Raw genomic sequence first — 23,781 nt, 5'->3', positions numbered from 1 at the left:
CCTGATCAACTTAGCAAAGTAAGTTAAAGTAACTAATAATTGTCATACAATTTTTTACAGTACATTAGAGTTGTATGAAAAATGATACAAGAAAAGGTATTGAAGAAATTAATTATGCACTGATTAAAACTAACTTCAGAATCAATTCAAGTGAGAATAGTGACATATTTTGGAAAATCTCAAAAACAATGCAATATCGATTTCTCAAATGATTTAGCCACAGCTCTATTAATCGACATGGCAATGTGTGAAACTGCAACAGTCACATCGCAGGTGGTCCAGTGTTTCTTGTAAAATAGGTGTTTATATTTGCATGTAGCCTAAAAAAAAAATAATTAGAAACATCATTTGTATAGTTTGACCTACAGTAACTTCTAAAATAGTCACTAAAAATCCCTGAAAACACAGAAAATGCATACATTTTATTAATAAATGAGATGTATATTACATACATTTATAAATTTGATTCACTGAAGCATGTATTACCAAACTCCTATCGAAAAAGTTGACCCCCCCTGATTGTCAATGTATAATTTGCACCCAGAAGCCTCATTTACACTTCAAGCAATTCGCAGCGACAAATCGGCAACCGATCATTTATTTCAATGGAGAGTGAGTGACTTCTGGCGACCTTCGTCTACACGAGCAACATCGACCACTGGCAACCAGGTGGGAGTGTCGAGCGGCACGACAAAGTTGAGAATCCTTAAACTTTATGCAAATGAAGAGCGACTTTCTTGAGCCACATCCAATAGGAACACCAGTAGAGCTCACGTGATCCTCTCTTCGAGGCCGGCTATATTCGTGCTGTATATATCTACACACTCCTGCGTTTGAAGCAGGTCGCCACCCAGAGCGACAAGCAGCTATAAAGTCGCTGCTAGTCTAAATGAGGCATGAGTGCAAGTTAACAAGATACAACTTAAAACCAATGCCTTGGTCTATTTTTAAATTACTTTTACCATTCTTGTACTACTTTAGACAACAATACAATTTAGAATTGTCACTTTGATGTATTTAGTGTGGACAGCCTCAACACAAACTCATGGACTGCACAATGTCTGGACTTTTGCTTGCTTCATAGGGGACTCTCTACTCCCACTGGACTCCAAAACGAGGTCAGTTTCTCTCAATCAGACCAGACCATCCTGCAGGCCATGGAAGGAATGCAAGCTTCAAGGCCTCTACTGTAAAGCTCTGACTGGGCAATTTTGAAAGGGAGAAAGCAAGGAGAAAGAGAAGTGTTGTGTGGACAAGGTCATCCTCTGTGCGTGGGCCGTCACAGCTCAGCCTTTCATCGAGTGTGGACAAAGACACCGTGAAGGGAACATCAGGGTGCGACTGAGAAGATTCACCGTCTCTCTCAAAATACAAAGGAAACACACTGTTCACTTGCTTAACAGTTCACTTGGTTAACTGTGAATACTAGGTGTAAACAAGGACTAGTTTTGTTGCTGGACCTAAAATTTTTCCAAGTAGTTTAAATTGCTTTAAATTTTTTAATTTTTTAATTTGAAATCTTATTATTTTACTACTAGCCCACTTTGCAGAGCTTGTACTAAACATTAAACATATGTTCTGCTTAATTTCCACTTCCAACTCCAGCCAGATTAAAGATTTCTCTACTCAATGCCTGTTCACAGTTTTAATCATTCTAATTGAGAAGGAAATGCACAATTTATGACCCTTATGAATAATATGATTCCTTAATACACTGCTAACAACGAGTAAAAAGGCCATTACAAAAAAATGGCTTAAGAAAGATTCTCCATCTGTAGGTGAATGGAATGATATTGAAGCGGTAAACCTGTAGCGTGAAAAGAACAAAAAAATTAGCTTTTTAAAGCGAATGCTACGGGGCGGTATGACGCTGCCAACAGCTTCTTTTCACACTACAGGTTTACCGCTTACCTTCATGTGGATGGCTTCTCCACTGTCATCAATTTGTCCAGTGGCTCATTGCAAACTTGAGATGCAAATCGAAGTCGATAGAGTTAAAGTGCAACAAAGAATGATATCTGAAAGTGGGTAAAACAAATTCAAAACGCAAAAAAACTAAAATAAACAAGTAAATAACAGGGTAAGAATGAGGTGAGATCTGAAAACATGGTAAAAATCAGGCAGCCTCAAGGGCTTTTTTTCTGGATTGGTTTTGAAAACACTATTGGTTTGGTTTATGGAAGGGCGTAGGTGCTGGTCAATTGGTGTATTTGAAAAACTATCGGTTCGGTTTAGGTAAGGGGGTAGATGCTAGTCAATTGGTGCTTTTGAAAACACTATTGGTTGGGTTTATGGAAGGGGGTAGGTGCTGGTCAATTGGTGCTTTTGAAACACTATTGGTTGGGTTTAGGTAAGAAAAAGGTGCTAGTCAATTGGTGCTTTTGAAAACACTATCGGTTGGGTTAAGTGAAGGTGGTGGATGGGGGTTTTGGTCAGTCGGTCAGTCAGTCAGTAAATCAGTCAGTTAGTCAACAGTGGTCTCTGGTGAAAGAGGCAAGAAGAGTAGGTGCAAATGGCACTGGCGAGAGAAATTTGAGATCTGAAAAAGCAAACACAGCGGCCTCTGGTGGATTCGCAAAAAGAAAAACTGCAAGAAAAACACCAACTGGAACATATTTTGCTCCCTCCAGAAATGTATACCACAGTACATATCCATAATGAGCATGGCTTGCCTAAAACGCATGACACGTCATATGACCATGAAGGCTTGGAGTAAATTTTTGTGTGAACTATCCTTTTAAAGTTAGTGGCGATGTAACTGCATGTGTATAATAAACAAAACAATGTAGTTCATTGCTCTGGATTCATTATAACTATCATGATTTAAAAAATCATCAGTCCTGTTGTGAACAGGCCTTTAAACCAACGATGAGTTGTACTCTAAGAAGGCGAATCAAAAGAACCCAAGCTTCGTAAGATCAATATAACACAAACTAAATTCATAAGTAGGTTTTCCCATTATAGTTGTGTAATTGTACACAGAATGTTTCTGGCCTAAATTGTTTAGCCAACTTTGTACACCCACATACAAGTTAAAATGAACTAAATCTCAAACTAAGTAGGGAGGCAAGTACTCCCTTCACAGAGATGATGAAATATCTTGCACTCCAAAAAGTGTTTTGATTTTGCTAAGGCATAATATTTCCTAATATCTTTTCCAGGTTGGTCAAAGGTTTTGATTATGCCTCTGGTAATCATGCATCAGCCTCCACCCAAGAAGCAGGACATACACAAGCTCGTGGACATGACATTAACATCAGCATAGATGCAGTAAACAGACTTGAGAATAGACGTTCACCTCCTCTTGTGATGCATAGTTGGAAGCCGCTGGATCCACGGACCAGTAGCAGTAATCGAAGCCAAACTCTATCAACTTCTCCCTGGAGTCGGCCAGACCCTCTGACCGCCCGTCTAAACGACCCTCCAACTATAAAGAGAGGAGAAAAAAAGAGTTATAAAGTGAAAGTGGTTCTTCCCTCTTACAGTGGGTTGTGGGGTTTGTTTTTCTTACAGCATGTATCTCTGCCATAGTATGATTTTAAGGCCCAGTTTACACTAATACGTTTTAGTTTTAAAATGCATACTGTACGTTTTGCTATGGTTACGCCTTCCGTTTACACTACCCTGGAGTTTTCAAGCACCGAAAATGGAGCATTTTGGAAACACTAAAGGGACTGTATGTATTTTTTTAATTTATGTCAATGTGGATGATATCTAAAAACGAAAACGTGGCTGCAGATATCTGATTGGGACTTTTTGCCAATATTAAGTCCACAAAGTTCAGACTTGCATCCTTTCCTTAAGTTCAGACATTGAGGTTTGATATGGAAAACAAACTCCCGAGGACACATCAGGTAAGTCGTCAAAGGGAACAGTGTTGTCTACTTTATAACCTCATTTGCATCACCCTAACTACAATGTTTAACTATCTCAGCAAAAAAAAATTTAAACATGATATAAGAAACTGTCTATTTTCATTTTGATATTAACAACTTAACATACACCAAATCTGTTGAGGCGTTGTGTAGCTACATAGTTATATGACCGTCATCTTTACTGTATGCATATTTATAACAAAACGGAGCCTATGACATAACAGCTTCCTTTCGTTTTCATTGAAAAATACAAAGCATACCCTCTCTTTTGCTGAATATCAGTTTTAATAATAAATAATGGCCATTATAAAAGTGTAACATACAATAAGTTAATACATTTTAGGAAATAAAGGCAAACAATCAGTCAATATGCAGAATCAGTATCCGTGGTTACATAAATGAATGTGTTAACTTTTCTTTGTGCTCAGCCAAAACATGCTACCTGAGAACAGGTAATGGATTCAAAAGACCAGATAGTCGTTACATAGAGATGGGATTAATGAAGGAACATTATTTGTACCACTGTTTACCTTTTTTTCTTAGAGTGTATTTAATTTTCAAAATCAAAGTCTGGTGATAATGAAATTGACATAACCACTCATCACTGTGATTCTGGCAGCTGTTTTGCGTAGGTCTAAAGTGAACTTTAGCTCTGCACATAAAGATGCCACATATAATAACATGTTTATTCAGTTGAACTAAATCCTTATGTGGTATTTTTCAGTAGTAGAATCAATAGAAGCAGTTTCAGGAATTCACACTTCATTGTTTGACAAATGTTAGCAGGTTTGGCATGCTGTCCCAGGAGAGAACCCTGAGCTTGGAGATAGTTGAGCCCAAGGCTTACGCCAGGTCCATAGACCATGTGCGGGGAGTTAGAAATCAGGTGGTTCTCGAGAGTTCCGTGGTAAAGGAGGAAAGCAGGAGAAGAGGTGGATGGGGGTTTCTTCAGAAAACGAAGATAAGGGAGTAGTTCTAGCTAGGCTACTTATAGTGAGTTTGGATAAAGCTGATTGGCTAACTAATGAATGTAGATGGGTGGCCAGCTGCAGTCAATCATATCATGTGCTCTTCTCGAAATGAGTTTGTGAAACTTCACTAAATATTCTGTTTATAATGAAACACTGGGAATTTCCTTCATTTCTTCTTTGGACTTTTCTTGTGCGAGTTCTCTCAGGTAGTTGGAGGAGATTACACAGAACCGTGCTTCCTTGACTAGATGTCCATGCACAACACATATGCTTAACTGCATTTGTGGTTTCATTCCAATAAATTGCCCAGCCCTAATATAACTGTATGTCTCACAAAATAAGATGTTATGCAGAATGATCCATCAGTCTGTCATTTATTATGGTTAATTGAATGCCTATAATCCCATTTTGTGTACTATATATATTATTTGTAAAGCTGAATAATAGAATCAAAACATACTGATTATTTGATGGAATAATCAATTATTCATCATATAATTGGTTATAGTCATTTGTTGCAGCCGTAGTTCAGTACGGCATCTGTACATGGTTTGTGTTACTGTTATGACAAGTAGACATGAATATATAAAACTTTTGAGCACAATAAGCAAGATAACATGCATAGCAATTTACATCTTTTACATACAAGTTTAATTCAGTCTTTTTTTATGAACAGCTTCTGAAGAATGTTCATTTGTGTTCAATAGTGTTCTGGTAGCCTAGGGAAACCTCTGAGCATGACGTAAAAGGGAGCCAATGAGTGAACAAAACATCTGGAAGTAATTCCATCTCGAATTAAGTAGCTTGAGAAGTTATGGGGCTGTTGAATGCATGATACTGATTGGTTGACGGATGTTCAAAGGTGTGCAATGATTTTCATGGGAGCAGCAGCAAAAGTGATTGCATTACATTACCACTGCCCCAAGTCATTTTAGTTATTTCAAAAGTCTGTACAGCCCAACTAAGAATTTCTTCTATCACTCTTTCTCTCTGTAAAACTGCATCCTTCTGCATATCAGTGGCTCATGTCTCTGTCACAGACACAAAAATAAATGACATTTTGGAATTAGCAACAAAAACATTTGAGATTAGATTAGGGATGCAAGATGTATCGGCGGAAATATCGTTATCGGCCGATAAATGCTATTTTTAAGATTATCGTTATCGATCTGATGTCTAAATTAGGTGATAAATTACGTAATTGTCAGACCTGTCTAACTAGCACATGCGTGGGCGGGACATGTCCAGACTTGTTTAGTGCACTATAATGGAGCTCTCCTCACGTTGTTTACTCCTTCAAATTCCATCCTTTCTTAATGTGGTATTGCTGTGCATTAATAACTCAGTAAGTAACCATGTTCCTTATCATTGTAGATATGTTTGATTGAGTGCCATTGTGTATTTTGCTTTAAATCGCCTCAGGAAAAAATATTATATGTGTAAAACTTTTCTGTCTCTTTGTTGTGAGATAGCAGGGGAGATTCACTTATTACTCCAGGGCCGAATGATGTTGGTTTCGGGGTTAACTCCCTTCTTTTTTCGTTGCAGCTGGTGAATGAACAAAGACACATGTAACTTGTTCCAAATTATTTATTACACTCCATGTAGTACAACAAAACTAGTCACTAAAGAGGGAACATCATTGAAAATAGTCTCATTGCAAAAAAAAAGCTCCTTTTTTTGTCTCTCTCTCTGCTTCACACACACACACACACACACACACACACACACACACACCAAACTGCAGCACATTTTACAACACGTGTAAACATTACAAACAGTTGTTTGTAATCTAATATGATTATTTGTTACTATTAACGCGTTGCTCGCCATGTGTTGTTGATGTAAGATTGTTTTCAGTTTGATCGAAATATTCATATTGATTGTAACGAGCGCACATAAGAGCTGTCACCGCACGCACACACACACACACACACACACACACACACACACACACACACACACACACACAAACACACACACACACACACACACACACACACACACAAACACACACACACACACACACAGCACCATGGGGGAGAGGTGAGAGGTGAATCCAGCATAGGGGCTCTTAACTCACCGCACATTCTGTCTTTATTTTAAGCTCTGTGTTTGTCATAAAGTCATGCTCAATGCAGGTTTTGTGACTCCGAGGGCAACTCTGCGCCCGCAGTTGAGTGAAACTCTCAGCGGTTTATCATAAACTTTTCATCGATCATTTTTCCAGCAATTGACAGCAAGAACGAACACAGAAGCGTTGACTGATTGACAAGTAGCCGCTACATGTGTTCAAAATATCTAAAACGCCAAATATGATAAATTTATGCAGCATTTTCTAAAGTAACACTATCTGTATTTAACTGTTTGCTTGTACAGTGGCGCTGAACTGTCAAAACACCTCTAAAAAAAGCTTTTTTGTACATGACATATTTGTACACATATACATCACTGTAACACGTTTTATTCAAGAACATTTGAGCTGGTTTTAGTCCTATAGCTCTTTCATTTTTATTTTATTTAAAATATATTCAACTTGCTTGTTGATTAAATCCCATTTTGTTATTTAATTTCCCATTTATTTATTTAATTATTTTCCCATTTTGTTATCCCATTCTATTATTTTTATGCAACAGTCAGTTGCATGTTAATTTGCTATGAAAAGGAAATAATGTATTTTTTGCATGCTGATTTACGTCAAATCGCGAATATAGGTCTATATAATTACCTTGCAATTTTGAAATGATAGCTTTTTTGCTTTGAGTATAGACTATTCAGTTCATAAGAGCAGTTCAATCTTTTATGTAGTTTGCTGTATAAAAATATAACATTTTGAAATATTTATAAATATCGGCCTATATATATCAGCTATCGGCCTCCAAGCCTGAAGAATTATTGGTTATCGGTATCGGCCAAAAAATCCATATCGGTGCATCTCTAGATTAGATGTTTAAGAATTAGTCCCACATATAAAAGTATTTTATGAACACAACTTGATAAATTTCTTAAAGTACAATGTCTGAGAATTGTCTTTATGTGTGGGAACCATAATAAATGCTAAATAATTGACTCCGGATCATTGAATTATTAGGAAATAAAGCACGTACAGTATATGCATGTATGCAGTATATATATCATTATAGCACTGGCAGAATTTCTTTTTTCCTATAAAGTTGGTCAATATTTGTAAATGTTTTAAAAAACAAGCCTACAAGACAGCAAGGCATCAGCTGACAAAAGTCTTAGACAATAAAAGATAAGATCATTTCTGCCTTATTTTAAATCAACTATTACAATGCCTTATGCCAATGTTTATTTATGAAGGGGAGACAGCCCAGCTCTATTTTGATGGTCCATGCGCAAAGTGCAAAGCGCAGGGCGTGTCAGAATCCACTTTTGCTAATGTAAGGACAGAAAAATCTGCTTTGCGTCGTGGCGCAAGGTCTAAAAGGGTTGAGCTTATTTTCTTAATGAGTTATAGGTGTGTTTTGAGAATAAACCAATCAGAGTCATATGAATTTGTACAATCTAATTTGTACAATTTAGTACGATTTGCTCATCACCCAATGGCAGTTGGGTTGGGTGCCACACCTCCTTTTTAAAATCATAAATTTTCAAACGAGTGAACTTGTTATTCTTACGAATTTTCCACTAAACTGACAAAATATAAAATGCTTAGATTTTCTTGTGAGATCAGGCTGAAATTTTTTTCAAAGACATATTAATAGTCCTGTTTTGAATCTCCGACTATGCTGATGCATAGACCTTTGTAACCCCGCCCCTTATGAATTTAAAGCAACCAAAATGGCAAAATTTGGATCAAACCCTAAAAGAAAGTTTCAAAAATGATTTGTGCTGTATTTAAGCTGAAACTTTACATACACACTCTAGAAACATCAGAGACTGATTTTACATCTTGCAAAAAGGGGAATAATAGGCCCTATTTTAGGATATTTCACATATTCAAACCAAGTTGTTGTTTATATCAATTTAATATATAAAACTTGTAATGACTCATAACACTTCTTTAAAATTCCTTCTGTTGAAGGGCTGCCAAGATCTAGATTAAAAATCTATTTAATCCATATACTCGGTTACTGGGAGACCAGCCCTTTATGTGCTCAGTTTTTCCACTAATAATTTTAAAGAACATGGATGCCAAGAAGCAAGGCTCTGTGCCTGTATAGCTGACGCCTGGGATACTCTTTAGCACGCTCAAAGGCAACAATTAGGATGTAGTTAAGCTGGAAGACAAATGACTTGAGCATCTGAGCGTGACCCGACTGTCAGCATCAAGTTATTACCCAGATCCCAGCAGAACACAAATCATGTAGAACTCAGCTCTTTATTCGGCTGGTCAAACAGATCTTCACGGCACAGTGTGTGAAATTGGAGGAGCGTGCAGAAACATGCCCGGGCACCGGCAGCCTGTCACCCTGACAACATTACATTTGTGCATAATTATTTACACAATGGCCATCCACAAGCTGACTTAATGACCTCACAATGTGCCACAGCTTGACTATAATTATACACAAAATCAGATTTAATAAAATAGCTATGCTCCAATAGACCAGGTTCCCTGAAATGTGATGAAACATATTTTGTAAGACCTGTAGGTTACCTCTGTACATCCCAGAAGACTATTTATAAGCAAAGCTATTAAAAAGACTATATTTAATAAAGATTTAATAAAATGGACATGCTCCAGTTTCCGTGAAATGTTATGAAATATACTTTGTAAGCCTTGTAGGTTAACTCTATCTGTCCCAAAAGACTAGTTATGAAGCATAGCAATAATAAACATTTTATTTCAATGACATGCATACTTTTTTTATGTGTGGCTTAAATGTTTAAACATGAGATGACATCGCTACCCACTGCGCCACCGCGCCGCCCATGAGATAAAATATACAAGATAATATTTATTTAGGTGGCGACGCAGTGGTGCAGTAGGTAGCGCTGTCGACTCACAGCAAGAAGGTCGCTGGTTCGAGCCTTGGCTGGGTCAGTTGGCATTTCTGTGTGGAGTTTGCATGTTCTCCCCGTGTTCGTGTGGGTTTCCTTCGGGTGCTCCGGTTTCCCCCTTAGTCCAAATATGTGTGGTACAGGTGAATTAAGTAAGCTAAATTGTCCGTAGTGTATGTGTGTGAATGAGAGGCTATGGGTTTCCCTGGGATGGGTTGCGGTTGAAATTGCATCTGCTGTGTAAAACATGCACTGGATAAGTTGGTGGTTCATTCCGCTGTGGTGACCCCAGATAAATAAAGGGACTAAGCCGAAAAGAAAATGATTGAATTAATGAATATTTACTTATTAATAATATTTAGAAAAAATTCAGGAGATTAGGGAACCTCTCCGATCCTTTCTACATAAACTCTGAATTTTTTATTTTAAGAGAGTTATGGCTTCTTTTGTTTTGTTTTGATTATTATTATTTATTTATATATATATATATATATTTTTTTTTAAACATACATTTGTAAATATATATATATATATATATATATATATATATATATATATATATATATATATATGTATGTATATTTGCAGCACTTGGGGATGGTTTGTTTGTCTGTTTGCCTGATTGTCTTTGTTGTTTGTACTATTTGAAAATCCTTAATAAAAAAATTATAGTAATAAATAGGAAAATACATATGCATTGAATTATTTCCCCAGTACAGTACTGAAAGCAGAACCAGTAGCATCAGAGATTATAAATATTACCTATTAATAATGATCTTTAATCATTTAAAACCATAAAAAAAACAGGGCCAGTAAAACCAAGTTAAAACCAGGTTTCAGCACCCATCCCTGACTGTAAGTAAGCTATATCTAAAGTGGAAAAAATAAATAAATCAGGCTAAAAAAATCTAAGAAAAATTCTAATAAAAATAAAAGCTAAATAATAAAAATATTAATAGCTAAAAAAACTTCCCAGAAGAAATATTTTTGTGAATTAAGAATGTTTTATTTTTTATTTATTCTTCACACAATTGAAGTCAATGGTTACAAAAATCTTCTGATTAGCGTAGGTATTTAATATATCTATCTATATTTATAGCACCATAAAAAAAGTCACACAGGTTTGAATTGACATGGGGTCAGTATTCATTCATTTATTTTCCTTCAGCTTAGTCCCTTTATTCATCAGAGGTGGCCACAGCGGAATGAACTGCCAACTTATCCAGCATATGTTTTACACAATAGATGCCTTTCCTGCTGCAACCCATCACTGGCAAACATCCAACCATACACACTTATTCACACTCTTACACTACAGCCAATTGAACTTATTCAATTGATTAGACTGTGGGGGAAAAGGAGCACCTGGAGGAAATATATATATATATATATATATATATATATATATATATATATATATATATATATATATATATATATATATATATATATATATATATATATATATATATATATATATATATATATATATATATATATATATATATATATGTATATATATATATATACACAGTTGAAGTCAGAATAATTAGCCCCCCTGTTTATTTTTTTTCCCCAATTTCTGTTCTGTTCTGGGAAGATTGTATCAGCACATTTCTAATAGCATAATAGTTTTAAAAACTTATTTCTAATAACTGATTTATTTTATCTTTTCCATGATGATAGTAAATAATATTTTACTATATATTTTTCAAGACACTTCTATACAGCTTAAAGTGACATTAAAAGGCTTAACTAGGTTAATAAGGTGAACTAGGCAGGTTAGGGGAATTAGGCAAGTTATTGTATAACGATGGTTTGTTCTGTAGATTATCGAGAAAAAAAATTTAAAGGGGCTAATAATTTTGTCCCAAAAATGTTTTTAAAAAAATTAATAACTGCTTTTATTCTAGCCGAAATAAAACAAATAAGACTTTCTCCAGAACAAAAAAATATTATCAGACATACAGTGAAAGTTTCATTGCTCTGTTAAAAATCATTTGGGAAATATTTTAAAAAGAAAATCAAAATCAAAAGGGGGCTAATAATTCTGACTTCAACTGTATATATATATCAGAGTATAATCAGAGTTAACTCTATTTTAACCATTACATTTTACTTTTTAAAAAATTCTATTTGCTGATTCAGGATTTGGGAATTTGGGAACTTAAATATGATACTATTGTGCATGAAACTACTCTGATCCCTTTATCATAGCACATGTGTTCACATCTAGGTCACCGCTTTGACAACTTCATGACTGTTTGAAGATGGCGATACAAAACCAGATGCTGTTATTTTCCTGAACCTTTTGCAGAACAGTTAATGTGAAGTTAAAGGCATTGCCCTCTGCGCCAGGACTCTAGTATTAAAAACAAAAAAGATAATCTGGCCATAGAAAACTTTTCCTCTACTGTGTGCATTGTGACCTTGTAATACAGTGTGAAAATGTGTACCTGTGTTATGCTGCTTTTATTACTGTATGAAGTCTGAAGTTACTGTCAGCCTGTCTTCTGTCTGTTTATATCAGCTCATCTTTTCTCTTGAAAACTGTCCTACTTTCTTTAAATAACTAGTGGAAAGTAAGTCTTTATTTGTGCTCTGGCGCTCACAGCAGGTGACCAGATGTGGCTTCTGTCATTTCATTAATCCATTAATCAACTGCTAATTTCAAGGGAGTATTTCCTGCCTTATAAGTAAGAATGTAGGCGAAGGATTTATATTTTAAACACACATAGTTGCATTGAGCTTAAAAGTAGAGAACGAAACTTAAAAACATGTGATTATAACTACATTTTCAAGTTACAAAGTTAATGATTTAAAAGCCTGGGGTTGGTATTTAATTACCAAAACATTCTCCCGTTTGGTCAAAAATACAGTTAAATAAAGTAATGTAATAACATTATTATTATTACATTATTACATTATTAATATAAAAATTTTGCATATTTGAAAATGTAATCAAACCTGTGATGGTGAAGTTTTTAGTATCATTACTTCTGGGCTTTCCGAAATCATTAAAACATATGCTAATTTGTTGCTCCAAATAGATTTAGCATTATTATCAACTGCCTCTTTTCAGAATCAAATGGTTCTAAAAACAGTGAGGTATGGTTCCACTTGTATTTCCATGTGAGCTTGGTACAAAGTGGCACAAACACAAACTAATATAATTATAATTATCGCAAATCACAAACCATTTTCGGCCAAGATTTCTAGGACACGATTAGACAACCACACTGAGGCATGCTGCTAAAGTGTGTGTGTGATGTCACCACTCTGTTCCCTGGCTAGCAGTTTCTCTGCTGCTGGCTAAGCAGAAGTGTGTCATTTCTTTTTTTATAGTTATTATTTAATGAAGTAAATATCAGATTAAAAAAAAAAAAAATTCATCACCCATACTGCTGTTTCTATTACACTTGGTTACCAAGGCAATGATTGGCGCATTTGTATTACACTCCAAAGAGCTTCTGTTTTTAACTGTTGTAGATCAGCACAGAATAGAAGAGATAAGCAAAGAGCAAAAATATATTGTTTTTTACATTTTTTAATAAATTTAATAGAAACCTTGTTTATAGAAAGTTTAATTTCTTTAAAAAAGAAGCAACAACAACACCTTATTGATCCCAAACATTTTGTGCACTTTTTTGGATTCTAGTGCTTGTAGCTACATTCGTTTCAGACTATTTCAGTCAAAAAGCAGCCCATCTCAATACTCATCTTACCGGTCAGGTTTTGAAGCTCTTTGTTTAGTCAGGAATGAGGTGTGGAATGATATTTAGAAAGTCTTAGGAATGTGCTGCTTATTGGGTCTTTTGGGTTTTCTTGCAAGAAAACCCAAAAGACCCAAAGTGTATAAAGAGTAAAGTGATAATGTCATGGTCTCTTTAAATGGCATAAATAAACAGAGTAATCCAGCAGGAAGAGAATCATTTTCAACTAACTTCCTGTTGTTGAGATACTACTGTACAAGTATAACCCTCTGTCTTGCATGTCTTTGAACTCTTGTAACATTGGACTTGTTGGACAACTGGAGTATTTCTGGTGTTTATAACGTATTTTTAAACTGAAGGAATTGTATACTTTTAGAGATAATCATAAAAATGGCTTAATAACTGTAACAAACTCATCAAAAATGAACATACCTTCACATTTCGGACCCTCACTACTTTGTCCTCCACTTGTACAGCTAATCGTCCTCCATCCAGACTCTCCCTGCAGGACAAAACAGACTCACGTTCAAGAAACTGTACAGGTCACAGCTAAGTAAACATTTACAGTAAAAGCGTATTTTTAAACACACTATTGTCCCATTAAAAGATGATACCTTTCAAAACATACTGAAGGATCATTCTTAAAGTTTCGAAAAAAACTACACTGTGTTTATTGAATTAAACTGAACAACCCCCTACAGAAAAAAACAGCTTAAACCAGCCTAGGCTGGTTATCTGGTTTTAGCTGGTTGACCAGCATGGTTTTAGAAGTGTTTTGGCCACTTCCAGGCTGGTTTTCAGCCATTTCCAGCCTGGTCTTAGCTAATCAGGCTGGGAGATGACCAGCTAAAACCAGCTTGACCAGCTTAGCTTAGCTGGGATGCCAGCCAAAACCAGCTATGTCCAGCTTAAAACAGGCTGGTCAAGCTGGTAATTGTCCAGCCTGACCAGCTAAGACCAGGTTGAAAATGGCTGGAAACCAGCCTGGAAGTGGCCAACCCCCCTCTAAAGCCAGCCTGGTTGACCAGCTAATTTTTCAGCAGGGCCAGTTTGAGTTTAATGATGTATTTAAATAAATAATGGAGCTTTTATTTATGTTACTGTTAGAAATGCTAATTGACTCAATAGTGTTGCCAGATCTTACTAAGAAAGTAATAACATGACTATAATGCGCAAATAAATCCCTTAATTTGGAATTAATCCACATACTAAAATATGGTGACTTTATTAACTCATCATTTTATCATTTTATGATCCAATTAAAAAAAAAAATAACAAAAAGACATATAATAAGTCCTACTTTTAATTAGTGGACATAACAACCAGTGTTGGGTTAAGTTACTTTTAAAGGTAAATCTTACTTTTGTTTTAAAGTAACTAAATGTGTTACTTAGTTACTTTTTAAGGGAAGTAATGTGAAAGTATGTGTTATAATACAAGCTTAAGATTTTAGATTATTTTTACAAGTAACTTTCCCCAAGATTGAAGGCGACACTGTAAAACTGTAACACAAAAGTCTGGTGTGGATGATTTTACTGACTGATAGCAGTGGTGGACAATAACTATTGTACCTCACCACAAGTCCATTTTTAAATGATCTTCACGATAACGGTGTTTAATTTGTGAACAAGTTGAATATTGGCAGATTACTAGTTAATTCAGTTCACAAATCTTACTGAATGAGCTGGTGAAATGGACTGATCTGAACACATCTTGAGTAAATGATTCACTGAATTCAACAACTGATTCAAAATGAGTCAAAAACAGGAGAACAGACAACAGATTGAGAATAACATAGCAATAAAATGTGTTTACATTTTTTTACCCTTTGCTACGTATTGTAATGTATTTATGTATTGTAAACAATTTATATTCAACAGCACAAATACCTTTTGTTTTGTACTAGGCTGTAATATATATTCAATTGACCCTTCTCTAAGCCACACCCGAAAACCGCAACAAGCTAAAACAAGCTTGTTGCGGGAAACAAGCTAAATCAGTGTGCATATGTATTGTGCAAATCAGACACCAGATATCCTAAAAGTTATGAGGAGATGGTGGAATTTATTTCCTTTTTCAAAACCCAAGGTGAGAAATTCCAGCGTGGATCAAGCTCTGTGAGGGGCGCTAAAAGATCGGAGTTAAGGTTTGTTTTCGGTATTCCTGACACATTCAGTGATAGACGGCAATAAGTCACACACCTCTTACCCTAAAATGATCTGTGTTTCCTACAAAATTACAAAGCAGGTTATTTCACAACTGTCTTTTTCTCTTTTTTTTTTTTTTGCTCGATATTATGAGCACTGCTTTGTTTAAGCCCTCGCCCTATAGTCATACTAATAGTAATCATGTTTCCATCTGTTTCAAGCTACGAATATTTGAAATTACAAATCAACAGAAAAAAAACAAGATGTGATCTCAATCTAAGCACTTGCGATCAATATACTTCACCCGCAGCTGTTTTTCAGTAATTTATATCCCTCATGTCCATGTCAGAGCTACAAATCACTGATGTTTTTGTCGGTCTTTTGGAGATTTAGTTATTGGTGACAACGTTATAGCAGGTTAATGTCTGCTTTTGTATTTGGTGTCTGATTAATATTTGCTGGTAGGGAAAATCTATTTCTGCTATTCATATTTTAACTAACATTTTAATCTATTTTTTTTCCACTTAACTGCAAATTAGAATAGAAACGGAATAGAAAACACACAAACATAGTGACAGTTATAGGTACTGTAAATTGTTATGTGTCAATGATGCTAATATTCGACACAAATCCATCAATTTCCCCTTTCTGGCTGTTCTTCCTATAAATGAATGATGTAAAAGCACCGTCCATGCGTGTTTCCTCGTCGGTTAGTAACATAACGCAATATTTCCTTGCACAGCATTTCATTCATCTGGCTTTTCCTGCTGTGCATGAACTAAGCTGTTGAATGGTCAGCGTATGAGGTGGCTAGGCTAACCTAGCTTAAATTTTGATTAAATAATTTTCTAATCGGTCGCCTATTATGTTGTGAATATACTCCTGTAATGCATACTGCAGACCTTTTCTTGTCTGGCTTTCTCAGATATCTCACCAGTTTGCCAAAAATGACAAATTATATCCCTGGCATACATATTGTAATAGACGTGCCAGGCACAAAAGCTTGACAGGCGTGGCAACAGTAGCTAAGGAGGGCGGGGCTTAGTGAAGGGTCAAACTGAATAATCAATAATTATCAAATGATTAGTTATCAATAATTATCAGTACGGTTATCAGTTTATGCTGTTTTGCCAATAAAATGTAACTTTTTACTTTCATTTGCTTTTTACTGTAAAAGGGATATTTAGCCCACAAATAAAATTCACTCCCAAAAACTGACCCTCAAGTGGTTCCAAACTTTTATAATGTTCTTTCTGTAGAAATTTTGAAGAACACTCTAAGCCGGTAACCACCGATGTCTACACAGTATGTGTTATTCTTACTATGGAAGTCAAGGTTTACAACATTCTTCATTCTTCTTCTCCACAGAAGAAAGAACTTTAAACAAATGTGTGCAAGTAAAGAGTGAGTGACATTTTGTTTTTGGATGAACTGTTCCTTTAATGTTCAAGGGTGTTTAAATCTTATCCTTTGTACTTTGATCTGTACTTTCACTCAAGTGCTCGATTTGTTTACTTCATTCGCCACGGACTGAACGTGACAGTACAAATCTTTACACCCTTACTAATGTTTCTTAACTTATTTCAAAAACTTTTTTAGCAAACACCAAATATCTAAACTGCAGCTTATTCTGGCTATTTAATTCAAAACCCACCTAGTTACTGATAACATAGTGACCATTTCAAATAATTTCTTCAATTAAGTGTAAAAATACAATAAAGAGTATTAGGTATGCCAATATTCCATTCCAAACACAGACAGATGTTAATATTAATGTGTATGTAGTAGGTCTAATGTTATTAGCCATATGGCGTGTTTAATTCCTGCATATAAAAGGTTTTCCTTTAAGAAAATAGACTTCACGCTTTGAATTCCTATGTGAAATGAATGGTTTGGTTTACTCCAGGTTAACCCTGGACTTTTTAAACTCCTCATAGGCCTGTTTTTTTTTCTCTCAAAGCTTTAGTTGGCTGTGATCATATCCAGAGCCATACTGAGACGGGGCAGTGGAGTGAGAGGCCGGGGGTCTGGAGGATTCGTCTGTGCTGCTCCATGAGAAGGTCAGATTCAAATCAAAACAGATCGCTGAACACTCGTCCATGAGGCGCACAGCTGAGCTCAAGCAGGTCTGTGTGTGAGCAAGCAGGATATGTGTGTCAGTGTGCGAGAGAGCAGCGAGGACAGCTGTGCAATCGCTCCAAGTATCGGGTTCCAGATTAAAATGATGTAAGACAATGAAATCCAGTGTAGGCTGTGTGAAAACACAAAACTGCATCTCAAACAGCTGAGGTGTCTCAGTTTTCTGTTCAAAATGTGTTTGTGTTTTACCAGTTTAACGCACACATAAGTAAGCTATTATTTATGTGGACTTTCATACTGTGACGCTGTCAAAACATTGTCAATGTCAACTTATGGTTTAACCAGCGGTGTAAGTATGGGTAAGACTATACCAGCTTAATGTTTATGTCAGTTTAATGTCACTTTTTTATGCATGGAAAATTATAATTGAGATATTTGAGCTCAGTTGGCTCAGTGGTTAGCACCTTACAGCAAGAAGGTCGCTGGTTCGAGTCCAGGCTTGGTCAGTTGGCATTTCTGTGTGGAGTTTATATGTTCTCCCCATGTTGGCGTGGGTTTTCTCCAGGTGCTTCGGTTTCCCCCACAGTCCAAAGACATGCACTATAGGTGAATTTTGCCGTAGTTTATGTGTGTGAATGCAAGAGTGTATGGGTGTTTCCCAGAACTGGGTTGCAGTTAGAAGGGCATCCGCTGCGTAAAACATACTCTTGATAAGTTGTCGGTTCATTCTGCTGTGGCGGCCCCTGATGAATAGAGGGACTAAGCCGAAGGAAAATGAATGAATGAATATTTGAGTTCAGATTGAGGTCTTCATGGAGTCAGTTCACCCAAAAATGCACATTTACTCACCAGTGTTCCAAACCTGTATGTGTACCCACTCATTCCATAATAGAAAGCCAATAGATATGATAAACAGTCTGGTTAGCAACATTATTTCTTTGTTTTTTTCTTTCTTTATGTATCTACACACATGCATATATACATATACATAGATACATTCAGTGTTCAGCATTTATGAGTGCACCACTCACAAATCTTTTAAACTCATATTTTTGATAGGAAGCTATACAATATTATATTTGTGCATATATATTAGATTAGTCAGTACTGAAGCCAAATCTGGAGCTTATCTAACAAAATAACTTACGATAACAGTCCAAAAACTAGTACACTCAAATTTATATGTTATAGAAAAGTATTAAATGCAATTAAAAAAAAAAAGAGAAGCAAAAAAAAATTTCTAATTTTGTAGGTTGTAATTTATTTTTGCAATATTTTGCTTGAATTTAATTGTATTATCTTTCAATTTCTAAATATGTTTGGTGAATAAATATTATTTTAACAAATATATCTGTTTAATAAATCAGTTTTGTTTAAATGTACCAAAAGACATTGCATAAATTTACTAAGAAAAGGATAGAAAAAATAACTTTTAAAATGGGTGAACTCAATTAGGCTGAGCACTATACATACAAATATGCAATATTCTTAACCACACCCCTCTTACTGGAAGCTTAGAAATTATGCAAAAAAGCCCCGCCCCCAGCTCAATATTACATTTCAGTTGGAAGAACATCAACATATACAGAACTGAAAGTCTCATCAACTTTCTTAATGTACACTTAATATACAAATAGTCAAATGTTTAAAAAAAAAAAAGTTTTATCTTCTCTGGGTATTTGCTGATAAATACAGTAAATAATATTTATGTAAATAAACTTTATCTGATAGCAAATGTATTATTTTAACAATAAACTGAGCAAGCCTGTTTTCCTTAATAAATCATTCTAATATATTTTGGTATCAATATATATCTGATCAATAATTACTGATGATCTATATCAGTGTTTCTCAACCATGTGCCTGGAGGACCACCAGCTCTGCTGTTCAAGGCTGTTTCTCAATTCCAAGCATGCAGAGAAGAGACTAGCATTCTAGTGAAGACTGGTCTTGCCAAGCCACCTCGGAAGAACTCGTGAAGAACACAGAACACGTCCTGTAAGAAATGATGCGCTGCGTGACCTTCACACATTTTTAATAGAAAATTATTTAAACATTACAGCATTCATTCAACGACTTAATGTTTTTTCCCCTTTTCAATATATATATATATATGTATATATAACATGCACAAAAACCTTACAAATATACTTTGGACAATACAAATAAAACTGATTTGAATACGAATTACAGCAAAAAAAGTCCCTTAATGTGTTCATGCCTTTTTTAAGATATTTATGGTAATGTTTACTTTTACCGTCTAATTTAGGGAAACCTCCCGAGATAAATCAGTTATATCTCTGAACTGTAATAATAAATCTATAAAATGCTTCTCCTATCACCTCCATTCAGCCGCAATGACTTCTGGGACTTCTGGAGCAAGTTCATAGTTTTGGAACTGAACTTCAGCACTTGATGATGAAATTACATGAGAACACAAAAACTCATATTGAGAAACAGCCAATGTCTCAGACCTGATTCAGATCATCAGCTCATTACCAGAGACTGAAAGACCTTCAATGGGCGTGACAGACAAAGGAGACACCCAAAACATGCAGTGAAACCAGAAGAGTGGTTGAGAAACACTGGTCTATATAAATACTTACTTAACTTATTACACTTTGTTAACTGTTTTTGTTTTACACTTTGATTGTTAACTTTTAATAACGTTTAATTCACTTTAATATTGGTTATAATTAATATTGATGTTTGAAACTGAAGTTGTAAAGCTTTTAGTGATGGACTCATCCTTCAAATTTGTGTAGTACCATGTGGGTCTGTTTCACCATGCAATTGATGAATGGAGGACCTTCCCACAACCACAAGAGAGAGAGAGAGTGTGTGTGTGTGTGTGTGTGTGTGTATACTTCTGCCTAGAAACGCTTCATTTTATAACATAATCAGTGGAAAGACGAAATAACTCTCCTTATGAGGAGTACAAAGTTGAATTTCTCTGCCATTCCCACACAATTCCTGCCAACAGCTGAACTCAAAAAAAAAAAAAAATGGTGGAATAATTGTTTTTTAAAAATATGGCATTTCACAAAAGCAAAAAGTCACAGATTTATTGTGCGCACACTGATAAAACCAGTGTCTGCCTATTAAAAGGCCATCCTAATTTGCACAATAGTGACGGGGAGCTATGAAGTCGTCCATTGTGAAGCACACTTCAGGGGACTCTTTAAATGTCAAGACAAGCAGCGCCGGCCAAACACACGCACACAGCTTTGTGTGTCAGTCTGGGAGGAGTTTCTTTACCCCCCTGTCCAGCACCCACATACTGGAGTAATTTGCCTAATGCTGGAGGGTGGGGTAGTGAACTCTGCAGGGCAAACTCTCTGTTAGTTTCCTTTTTAAAATGTTAAAGCAAAACACACATTTAACTTTCTTTTTGTGTAATACAGCATGCATGTTACTGATGATGCTGCAAGATATTAAAAATCATTTGATAAGAATAACTTTTAGGGTTTAACGTGATTCAAAGAGGTTTTGGAGATTACAGTATTTTTATCATGCACAAAAGCACATTGCAGCTCAATATAACTGATTTACTGATTATTATACATGCATTCCTTTATAGCATGGTTATGCATTGTTTTGAAAAGTTTTTAGGCTTAATTTATTCTTGATGCGTTATGTTAAATCTACGAATATATATCTATTTCACTATATAGCCTAGATTTGCATAATAAGGGAGAAGTTTTAATTAACTGTTTGTTTTGTTCTAGTTTCGGTTGGCTGTCAGTGCAGGTTTATTCCCTGACATAGCAACAGCACCAACACCTCGAGGATGTTTATCAGCTTCATTCCGCATCACTCTCTCATGCATCTTTACAGTTAATTCATGCTATTTAAAACAGATTGCTGTACCTGGTGTTCAGTGGACGGACTCGAATCGCGACTTTCACGTTGGCCATTCGTTTGACACCGGGAGGAGAGAAACTGTGAACTGAAGTCTTGCTGTCCTTTAAAGTCCAGTTATTAAATCCATAAAGAGCTCCGAATAATTCCGAGCAGAGTGATGAAAGCCATGAGAAGTTTTTCGGCTCATGTTATTGATATCGTCTAGACAATCGCTGAGCACATCGTGGAGCCGCGACTGCGCTTGAACTGCGCTGAAACTTCCTGCCGTCTCTATGGGAGGAGAGCTTACGGATCCTACTACGGTGAAGGCGTGGCTCATGAATATCTGAGAGCAGCATGACGTTGGTTCTATAGTGCGCAATGGTTCGCAGAATTCCTGCTTCTATTTTGATTAAGGACATGATTTTTAATATTAATTCGATTTGGTTGTTTTCGCGGATCTGCAGCTGAATAAAATTATCTTTCTTTTTAATATTCATGAGCAATGTCATCGCCATAGTAGGAATCTAAGCACGAGTAACAAAGAAACGTCTGCCTGAAGGCACCGTGACAATCTCCGCGTGTGTATAATTACAACTAACGTTATTTTCCATCCTCGTGTATGGTTCAAAAGTTTTACTATTTAATTAATGATATTATTCAACAATGACGCTTATAATTAAATAAATGTTTCAAAACATTTATATCTTGAGTTAATGCGCTTTTTTAAATCTTGTTGTTTTAAATGATTACCCCAAAGTTGAAAAACAGATTTTGAAAAGAAAAAAAATAATAATAAGATGTTTCTTTTGCACCAAGTCAGTGATTTTTGAATGAACTCCCAACTCTGATATTTTAATGTATGGTGTCAAACTCAGTTACTGGGGCTGCAGAGTCCTTCAAGCTTGTTTGGAACCTAGGTTTTGGAGCAGGGATCTTATAAGAAAAGGGGAAATTAGCAAAATAATAATAATAATAATAGTAAAGTTGACATGTCGGTCTCAATATTTGTATACAATACAGAATATGAATTGCATTGTCAATGAAAAGAGATACAAGAGAGAAAGAAAAATAAACTTGAGGGTAAGACATTTAAGAATCATTTACAGTAAATAAATTAAAGTCATTACATAGTGAAATAGTTCTGTTTGCTTTCTTATTTTCAGATAATGAAATTATATTGAAATAATGACTAAATTTAAAAAAAAAAACAATACAAAACAGGAAAATATGGTTTAGTATTAGTAAATTTGCATTTGTGGATATGAAGTTTACAAAGAATATGAAATGTATAACAAAAAAAGCTTTTCTTTTACTAGAGACAGAGCCATAATAACCAAAAATAATATCTTTAAATGTAACAGAAACATCTTGTTGTATAATAATAAAAGATACAATCTTTCCTAAAATGTACAACATAATTATTGATTATTAATAACAAAATAACAATTATTAATGACAAAAATTGACAAAATGAACATTTTATATCAATATTACAATAAACTTTTCCCTAAAGTGTTTAATAGGATAACATTTGTTGATTAACTTAAAAGATACTTTCTTTGACCTTATTGGTGAGGAAATATTTTAGTTGCAACGACCATATTTTTCCCATTTAGATTATTCCAATAAGAGATTACAGGGGACAATGTAATCTTGTAATTTCTATCTTTTTTTATTGGAGAAACAAATTTTACCTACAAAATGTCTCTGTTGGATCAGTAAAATAAGCTTTTTTTCGGAGGGGTAGATGATTGCTATTTTTAAAGAACATATTATTTCCTAAAGTTGTAGCTTCCATATTGATGTTGGACTTACTGGTGTGTTATATTCTGAAATAAATTCACAGTAATTCCTTAAAAAAAACCTTTGTTGTTAAATAACTGACTAACTGAAAAGCAAAACATTGTTAAACCACTGACTGAAAAACTAGGATTTATTTTCATATAAAATATTTTGGTTATTACAAATAAAATTGTGTAAGAAGTACATTTGTTTTTAAATTAAAGCTCAGGCCAAACCCTATAGCATATCCATGTGACATGACATCTGACATACAGCTGCCACTGGCACATGCCACTGTGTGTATTGATATTTCCGGTGGCATGACATCTTGATTCATTGCATCACGAGTATGTTTATTTGCCACAGACTTTTCTGTGATTTTTTAAAATTATTATTATGT

General features: G+C 35.2%; 2 protein-coding genes across 3 annotated transcripts in view; one reads left to right on the top strand and one right to left on the bottom strand.

Annotated features, from left to right (window-relative positions):
• stard9 (StAR-related lipid transfer (START) domain containing 9) overlaps positions 1-21,880 on the bottom strand; it is a 78,189-nt gene extending 56,309 nt beyond the window's left edge. Inside the window, exons 1-3 of the mRNA XM_001921870.8 lie at positions 21,624-21,880; positions 13,960-14,029; positions 3,299-3,427 (exon numbers count right to left, since the gene is read on the bottom strand). Coding sequence (XP_001921905.4) covers positions 3,299-3,427; positions 13,960-14,029; positions 21,624-21,670 — 246 coding nt within the window. The 5' untranslated portion in view covers positions 21,671-21,880. The remainder of the gene's footprint in view (positions 1-3,298; positions 3,428-13,959; positions 14,030-21,623) is intronic.
• Positions 1-23,781, top strand: part of LOC141378433 (uncharacterized) — a 283,306-nt gene that overhangs the window by 65,934 nt on the left and 193,591 nt on the right. The window lies entirely within an intron of this gene.

Source organism: Danio rerio, chromosome 17 (assembly GCF_049306965.1).
Source record: "Danio rerio strain Tuebingen ecotype United States chromosome 17, GRCz12tu, whole genome shotgun sequence".
NCBI classification, from domain to species: Eukaryota; Metazoa; Chordata; class Actinopteri; order Cypriniformes; family Danionidae; genus Danio; species Danio rerio.
This window is presented reverse-complemented; position numbering and strand designations above follow the sequence as displayed.